Raw genomic sequence first — 9,347 nt, 5'->3', positions numbered from 1 at the left:
CTAAGGCTGGGCGGGGGGGGGCGGTGTCCCTCTAGTCTATATGAATCTGAGTACCCTGTAAAGCATTTTCCATCCTGATTTTACAGAGATAGAAAAAAAGTAAAAGTTTTCTTTAACTGAAAGCTTTCTTTTTAAGAACCTGATTGATTTTTCCTTGTTTTAAAACCCAAGGGATTGAGTCTGAACTCACCAGGGATTGGTGGGGGGAAGATTCCTCCTTGTTTTAAGATCCAAGGCAACCCAGGGAGGGGAAAGTCTGGGGGGAAAAGGAGAGGGATGGTTAATTTTTCCTTGTTTTAAAGACCCAAGGGGTTAGGTCTGGGTTCCCTAGGGAAGGTTTTGGGGGAACAGAAAGTGTGCCAGACACTAAATTCTGGCTGGTGGCAACGTACCAGATTTAAGCTAGTAATTAAGCTTAAAAGCGTTCATGCAGGTCCCCACTTTTTGTACCCTAAAGTTCAAAGTGGGGGAAAAAACCTTGACATCATGTTTATACCAAGATACTCAATTTGTTTTTTTGACAGAAGGGGGTTGCTTTTTTTCTTCTTAAACACGTGTGACTCTATATGAAAGGTTAGACAGCTGACAACAATACTTTACATTTTTGGTGGTGTTCAGAAGTAGTTTTAAAAGCATGGGTCTGATTTTGTTTATGATTTCAGCTGAGGGGAAAATAAAGCAGATCAGCAACAGTAAAAGTGCTAATGCATTTTGTTTGAATAATCCCTCTCCCTATCATTTCTAAAGTATGCCTCTACTCAAATCCCAGTTTTGGTTCACAGCCTTCAATACTTGTTACAAAAGAAATATTTCTCTCTCTCTGACAGGGCATCCACGCAACAGGAATGTTCAAGAAGCAGAGATGCTCTGTAAAGTCAGCTGCTTATATCGGCCTTTCATTACTGTTACATTTCACAGAATATAAATCATTTTAAAAGACAGTTCTGTTTGTCCTTCACTTCACTTTTCTTTAGGCATGTTTGCAGCAGAAAGATCCAGCAGCGGTCAGTGACTTTTATTGACTATGGAGGCAAGTTAGAAACAGTGACTGTGCAGAGCTGAGGGCAAAAGCAACAGACAAGCCTCTACCTTCAATATTTCTAACTCTCTTCAAAACTACTGAACTGAAAGGATTATAGGAAATTTACAACTGGGGCTGGGGGTGGGGAGAGTATTAGTCTTTCCTCCACAAGTCTAGCACACAAATTACATTCACATTGTAGTAGCTACATGTGGGCATAAGAAGGAGGAATATCCTATAAGGTAGAAGTTCAAAGGGCATGTTGCGCGCACACACACCCACACACACCATATTTGTATCTGAACAGTTGGTTATTTACACTATCACGCTTAACTATTCAGTTTTTGTAGTCTTGTAGGGCTTGAGTCTGCACCAGTTCAACTGAGACACCAATCAGGAGGAGCTGGGAAGAGGGGATTTACCTCCTGCAAGGTTTTTGCACTTGCTTAAAGTTCCATTGGCTACGAGAGAGAGGCAGCCATGGCCGTGACCACTTTTAAACAGGGGTCCTGTACTAAATCTGTACAGCTTCTGCCAGAGCATTGCTTCAGCTACATAATCGCAACAGCAGTGAAATTTGACCTGGTTGCCAATACTGTACCTGCATAGTTAAAGAGGTACAACACATAGGGGGTTGTACTGGCATATCAGTTAAAAAAAATGATATCCCTAACCAAAATATTTATACTGCTACAAAAACTGTGTAGACCAGGCCTTACTTAAGGTAAAGGCAGAAAGTCAAGAGACCTGGCTCTGCCCCAAGATAGACTAACTTTGCCACAGAAACAGACTCTGTGTATGACCTTGGGCAAACTACTTAGGCCTACATTTTTATAAATGTCTACAACTGTTCTGCATGTAAATCTGTAATTCCACCCACACATTCCTTTCTACTTGTGTATGCACATCTGCTGTTTTACATGAGTGTGAAAAAGTGCATTCACATTTTTATAACGATGGGTCTTAGCCTCTCTGAGTGTCTGTTCCATACTCTGAGAAACAGGGATATTTACTTTCCCTACATGCCTGTTGAGAAGCTTAATTCATGAAAGTCTGTGCAAAGCTTTCAGATTCTCAGATGGAAGAGGCTATAGAAGGGCAGAGTATTATATATTATTATCTCCAGTGCGGCAACTGCTGTTTTTCTCTTGTTTGAATGGATCTTAACATCCTTCCCAAAGCACATCGAGTGTTATTTTAAACTCTAGTGCTGAATACCCAGTACCCCTTCAACAAAACCAGTTTTTTCAAACTCCAACATCTCTCTTAAAAATTGCCACTACCCATAAATTTAAGTTAAAAATGTCTGAAATTCAGAAACAAGCCCGTCTTTCAGATGTTTAAGGTTATTTTGGCTGCTGAGGTCTCTACCTGAACAGCTCTTCCAAACAGTGGATTTTGGCTCTGCATCAGTCAATAACAGCGTACAAAAGCATTTTTTCAGGGGATCACAAAGATTTTTTTAATATGATTTCTGTGATATCAGACCAAATTCAAATCTGATGTAAATGGGTTTGATTTCATGGAATTCAGGAGTTATAATTTTTACACCAGGGCTATATTTGGCTCAGAGTTTCTATATTTTTAAAAAAATCAATATTAAGATTCTGTGAGTTTCCTCTTTCACATTAGATCATAACTATTTCAAGAGAGAAAATATTTTGAACCAGAAAGCCTTGATAAGGTCCTTTGAAGTTTACTGTTAACACAACAGTAGCTAGGTGAACATTTTTGGGCTAACTTTTGGAAACACTGCTTTCTTCAAGAATTACAGTTTAGTGATAAACCAAAAGTGCCATACACACAGTATAGCTGAATGTCAAACTAATGTGTTTCTTCTGTCCCTTTGCTCTACAAATCTCTTTTTAAGAATGTACTCCAGGACTCAGACTTTGTATGCCAAGCTCTGAACTAAAATAGTTACACATTTCTTTAAAAAGAATTTTTGAAAAATTCATAGACAAAAACATGTTAAGAAAGATGCCATTCAACAATGCTATATCTTAGTGCTCTATTACAGTATTTTTTTTTTTTTAAAAAAACCACTCACACAGGCATTTCATATGGATGTTTACAATCTTTCTGAACCTGTCTATTGAAAATTCTCTGTGCTCTTTCTATGGCAGAATTCCTATGCAAAGAGCCATTTAAATTAGACTGAAAGACCCTACAGAAAGGAAAAGGAGGGGCAGAGTCAAGAAAATTGTATTTGAAAACACTGAGTTAATTTATTTAACCCTATTTTAAGCTACATATACTAATGGAGCTGTTTTGGAAACAGTCCTTTCCTATGAAGTGGAACAGAGTGCAGCAGACAGCAAACTAAACAGGAACAAATCTCAGAGATGAGGGAGAAAAAGGAGACTTGACCGTGAGAATCACAAAACATACATAATCTTGCATCCTGAAAATGGGACCAGATGTGTAGGGCGCAGACACCTGCATCCTAGAGAGTTCTGTATTATTTTCTACTGAATACTTATCCTGTCATCTGCTGTCCACAGCACATTAAAAACAACACACACACACAAAAAACCCCCCACCATCATTATATCACAGAACTATTTATGGTCAACAGTGTATGACCCAATTTTAAATGTCAAGCTACAGTTTGAAGAAGTGATTTAATTTACATAGCATTCACACCAAATACCTCTCCCTATAAGAAAAGTGAAGCCTGAGACTGAATAAAATTAAATATTTAGTACCACTAATGCAGACTATTCCAAACAAGACAATTGACATGACCATATTTTAAAGCACCAAGTTAGCATGTAAATACTCCATAGCACATCTGTGCAAAAGGAACTGATCTGAAATCTCAAAGCAAAATTTTAAAGTAACATCAAAAGCAAAAATATCACAATGGGAGGAGAGAAGGGAATTTGTATGAGAATGTTAAATTTTCCAGTTCTGGAGCAGAATGCTAAAATGTTATTATGTTTTGCTGTAATCTAGATAATAAGATTCCAGGATTGTCACTCTGAATCCTATAAATTCTGTAGAGTCAGTGTGATGCAATAGAAACAGCTACAAGCATGGCCGTTAGCTCTTTTTGTTCAGAATATCACCAGGTTCAATCACTGGGATTCATGATATGTTACTGTCCCATTTTTAAATTCTCAGCCATTTTGACTTTACAGATTACACCCATGTGATAGTAAGGCATGTATCCATGCCATGCCAGGAAACCTAGACCTTTGTGATAACAGAGGTAACTCAACCAACTATCACCCTTACTCCACAGCTAATTTGCATGCAACAGTGTCATTTGTTCGAGTGACATTGCACAGAAGTCCCAACTGCCACCATTCTTCAAAACCACTCACACAACAGCACAACTAGTACACACAATAACCCCAAATGCATGTAGTGCCTCATCTATCATTCGCCATCCACATAAATCTCCCAGAACAATACAACCCATACACAAATCAACACAACCACCCACACAACAACCCCAAACATTACTCTGAAGCACAGAATGTCTGTTGAATCAGTGAGGCAAAGGAAAAATCTACAAGCATGGTTGACAGCTCTGTTTAGAGTATGACCAGGTTTAATCATCACTGGAAATCACTGTTTGTTACTCTCCAATGTTTAAGTTCTGAGCCATTTTCAGATTGTTTTACATGCATGACTTTACAAATTACATCGATGCAACAGCATGGGTTTTCAGTTACTAGTTTCTGACTTGGCTTTTCAATAGAATATCTGTTGGAATTTTTGACTGAGCACCTCAACTGACAAAAAGGGCCAACCTCACACAAAACTTCCAATTAATATCAAATACCATGCCAAAAATGATGAGAAAACACAGTAGTAAATTGGAATTTCATACCTGACTTCATGTAAGTCCTATGAAACTAACAATACCCATAATTTGTTTGTTATATTGGAGTGATCTAGCTACTCATTGTGTTAAACTTTATAGTTTCTGAAAGTATCCTATTTTTCATTTACTGCTCACCCATAAAAACTGGCTTCTGTGGAGAACTCATCATAATACTTAACAGACTGCAAAAAGAATTGTGTATAGTCCATGGCCATATTACTTCTCATTTAAAGACTGCAGTCATCTTTCTTTGCACATATTGCTGCAAGTTATGTATCCACATGTAAGGATGTGTAACTGTAACCTTGCTCCTACTTAAACACTGCTTCTTGTGCTCACTATGCCTATGAAGAAGCCTAGTTAAATAGCTTGGAAGGCTGGACTTCTGTTATAGGGCAGATACACATTAATCAAGGAAAAGTAATAAAAACAGAAGAAAAGAAGAGAAATTTGATCACAAACAGTTAAGTTACCAAGCATAAATTCTAGACAACGATTAGCAGGCTACTGAACTAGTCTGGAATGTCAGGGTGACCCATTGGTGACAATAACGTACAATCATACTGTATTTTCAGTGGTATTCATTTCATGTATTTAGAAATTATGAAATGCTGGAGTTTTCTTTCAAACAAACAAAATTAAAGCTCCCAGTTAGCACAGCAAAATTTCTTCCTTTTTTAAATATTCCAAATTTCTATTACTATAATTATTTTTGACATAGCTATTTTAGTATGCAAGGCATGAATACACTGAAGAAGTTGCAGTACAAGAAAAACCGGAGCCAGTCTTCCTAAATCTTAAATTAAAGACTTTTTACATCATGCTTAAGGTACAGAGCAGCTTATTGCCAAGCAAGTCCTGGGGACAGTAGACAACAGCCAGCATACAAATACTGTACATTCTCAGACATAATCACCTATGGAAATGCTGTCTATCAAATGAATAAGAAATTAATGACTAAGAATATATTTATATAGTTTGTTATAAGCTAACCTATTTCTATTTTAGGTCACCATGGCCACTCCTTCTTGCAACAGTATTTTTTCCCTTTGCTAACATATTTCTAACCCAAAAGATAAGAATGTAAATTTGAATGTAATTAACTCTTAAAACACTGTTTCCCCCAGTGCCTCAATCCAGCAGCGAGATCCACAGGTGACCCACTGAAGTCAATGGGACTCTGAGCATGTGTAAGGGGGTCACACATTTGGATCACACTGCAAGATCAGGGCTGAATATAAGTAGACTGACCATCCTATTTCTCATCCAGAAACTTGAGACAAAAAGTTTAATCTACAATAAGAGAAGTTTTTAGAAAGTGATTAAGAACAATAAGGAGAAGGGCCTATGTCATAGTATAATTCCTCAATCTGAACCTTAGAGTTCAAATATGAGGTACTAGCATAAATTCCTCTAAACTTATTTACCAGCTTAGATCTGATAGCACTACCAGCCAAAAATTCCAGTGTTTGGCTCACTCTGGTCTCCCCAAAATCTTCCCTGGGGGACCCCAAGACTCAGAAGCCCTGAGTCTCACCACAAAGGGAAATAACCCCCCCTCCCTTGTCTTCTCTTACTTCTTCCCAGGCTCCCTCCCTGGATGCCCAGGACAATCACCCTACTTCTCAATTCCTGAGAATATGCAAAACCAGTGGAGATCAGGTTCTTTCACCCTCACTCAGAGTCCTTGCAAATGCAGGCTTTGTACTCTAACCCCGAAGAAGATTTTCTCTCCCCCCTGTTTCTTCCTCCAGCAATTCCCGGTGAGCCGAGATCCAGTCCCCTTGAGCCAACTAGAAAAAATCCAACAGGTCTTAAAAGCAAGCTTTATTATAAAAAAGAAAGAAAAAAGACATAAAATGGTTTCTGTATAAAGTGACAATATACAGGGTCATTGGCTTAAAAGAAACAACCCTGAAAAAACAGCCTTATCAAAAGAAATACAATTAAACATTCCAGCAAACTACACACATGTAAATACAAAACTATATAAAACCTATATTGCTTATACCTGTATTACAACTGGGAAACAGAAGATTAGAAAGCCTGAGGTAGAGCGATCTCTCAGAGCCGAGAGAGCACTAGAGACACAGACAAGAACACACACCCAAAATTCCCTCCCTGAGCTTTTGAAAAATCCGGTTTCCTGATTGGTCCTCTGGTCAGGTGTTTGGTTCCCTTTTTTAACCCTTTACAGGTAAAAGAAACATTAACCCGTAGCTATCTGTTTATGACAGCCTACCACTAAAATATACTTGCTGTATTAATGACTTGAGACCAAACTCATGCCCTACTCCAATTACAAGTGGATTTATACACAATGTTTCTTTTTGGACAGTAGGTGGTGTTGACAAGGAGGAATATTTTCATTTAATGAATGACAAGACTGAGGTGGATAATTCAAGAGTCCTGAAAATAATATCTTTATATTTTCTCCACAGAGTCTAACCTGATCATTCATTTGAAAGCTATAAACAAAAAGTCTTGGGAGAAAATAGAAGGACATCTTTTAATTTCACAGAAGTACAGTGAATTAGAAGAGCTTTGGAGAGGCCCCAAGCAGAAAAATCATGGTAAATAAAAATACAATAGATGCTATCCCAGGGGTAGGCAACCTATGGCACACGCGCCAAAGGCAGCACGCAAGCTGATTTTTAGTGGCACTTGCACTGCCTGGGTCGTGGCCACCAGTCTGGGGGGGCTCTGCATTTTAATTTAATTTTAAATGAAGCTTCTTAAACATTTTAAAAACCTTATTTACTTTACATACAACAATAGTTTAGTTAGATATTATAGACTTATAGAAAGAGGCCTTCTAAAAACGTTAAAATGTATTACTGGCACGCAAAACCATATTAGAGTGAATAAATGAAGACTCAGCACCCCACTTGTGAAAGGCTGTCGACCTCTGTACTATCCCATTACTTCCTAAGCAGGAAGGTAATAAAATGCCACCTTTTACCCCTCTTATTTCTCTCACTGGGCTTTTCTATGTCTAGGGAAATGTCTGTGATATCTCAGATCCTACTGTGAGCTCTGGGTTAAGGTTGATTTTTTAATGGAAGATCGCGTGTAAGTATGGATTTGCCAGGATTTGACCTCCTTCCCCCGAGAGTTATCCTAAGGACAATGCTTCTTCGCAGACATGCTGCTGGCTACACCCTCTTCTCGAGGCCTCCTCTTGCTGGAAACAAGGGCATCTCACCCCGCCGGGTGACTCGGGGCTTATATACAGACAGAAAACCGCAGTTCACTTAACTCAGGAGACGCTGCCAACAGCTCCAAACGGTGATCTCCAAGCACAAACCTTTCGTGCCTCCGCTGAGGACAGAGCCAACCTCCCGCCAAAGGGCTCAGCCGGCCGGACGCGATGCCCGCAGAGGAAGCTGGGGGTGGGGGCGCTCCCACGGCCAGGCTCGCACCCTGGCTCGGCAGCAAGCATCGCCCAGCAGAGCAGGGCGGAGCGCGGGAGCCCCACACCGATGCCTGTCATCCCCATGGAGGCCTCGTCGCGCGGAACCTGCCCGCTGACACTTCCCCGCCCCACGCCGCCGCCGCCGCCGCCCCCTGGAGGCAGGCCCCACTTCAGGCTCCCAGGAGGCGCGGGGCGAACGGCTGCCTCCCGCCTCCCAGCACAACAGCTACGGCGGTCCTGCACTGCTGCAGCCCAGCCAGCCTCAGGGCCCCGCTCCGCACCTGGGACGTCGCCCCTGCCGCTCAGCCTGGCCCCGCGCTCCCTCCGCCGGAGCGCCCCGGGCCCCGCTGCAGCAAGGAGCTGGGCCGGAGGGAGCCAGCGATTCTCCCCGCGCCCGGCGTAGTGCTGCAGCCGGGACCCGACGCGCCGGCTCAGCCGCGGGCGCTGCCGCCTACCCCTTGGCGTGCTCGGTCTCCTCCTCATTGTCGCCGTCGATGCCGCAGGTGTCCTGGTCATCCAGCTCCAGGCTCTGCTGGCTGGCTGCAGACTCGCTGTCCTCCGCCATCACGGGGGAAGGAGGGCGGGGAGGAGGGACTGGAAGCCTATGAAAGGAACCGGGGCGCACAGGCAGAGGCGGCCCGGAGGAGCTCCCTCTAGCTGCTGTCCTCCCCCTGCTCGGGGCGCGGCAGCCCCCAGCCCGGCTGCCACCCACGCTTCCCCGGCCGGCAGGTAACGGTCGCACGAGCCCTGCTGACTCATGGAGCCCACACCCGTTGGTGCCACTTCCCAAATAACTGATTCACCCGGCTCAGCCCCACAGCAGCCCTTAGAGAGGGACCTAAGCTGGACGCAGGCCCCTGCCAGTTGGGGGCGGATGGTAGCCAACCCTCAGGCTCGAGCTGGAATTCAGGCTGACCTGAGCTGGCAGCACCAAACCCCTCCAAACTGCTGGGAGCGTCGGGAATCAGGATCTGGAGGTTCACGCTTGGCCTGGCTCTACCTGCCCCCCTTGCAGGAAGGGGCTGCATACTGCACCTGGCTGCTCTGACTGTTTGAAATGTACCAGCCTGAGGATC

General features: G+C 42.5%; 1 protein-coding gene across 4 annotated transcripts in view; it reads right to left on the bottom strand.

The window, feature by feature from the left end:
- Positions 1 to 8,927, bottom strand: part of NMT2 (N-myristoyltransferase 2) — a 55,203-nt gene extending 46,276 nt beyond the window's left edge. Inside the window, exon 1 of one of the 4 annotated variants that reach the window (XM_075062319.1) lies at positions 8,727 to 8,927. In XM_075062319.1, the coding sequence (XP_074918420.1) occupies positions 8,727 to 8,836 (110 nt within the window). In that variant the 5' untranslated portion in view covers positions 8,837 to 8,927. The remainder of the gene's footprint in view (positions 1 to 8,726) is intronic. The other 3 variants (XM_032806342.2, XM_032806333.2, XM_032806350.2) reach the window with 3 other exon arrangements.
- Between the last annotated feature and the right edge of the window lie 420 nt (positions 8,928 to 9,347).

This window comes from Chelonoidis abingdonii, chromosome 2 (assembly GCF_003597395.2).
Source record: "Chelonoidis abingdonii isolate Lonesome George chromosome 2, CheloAbing_2.0, whole genome shotgun sequence".
In the NCBI taxonomy this organism is placed as follows: domain Eukaryota; kingdom Metazoa; phylum Chordata; order Testudines; family Testudinidae; genus Chelonoidis; species Chelonoidis abingdonii.
Note: the sequence above shows the minus strand (reverse complement) of the source record. Positions and strands in the feature narration are given on the sequence as shown.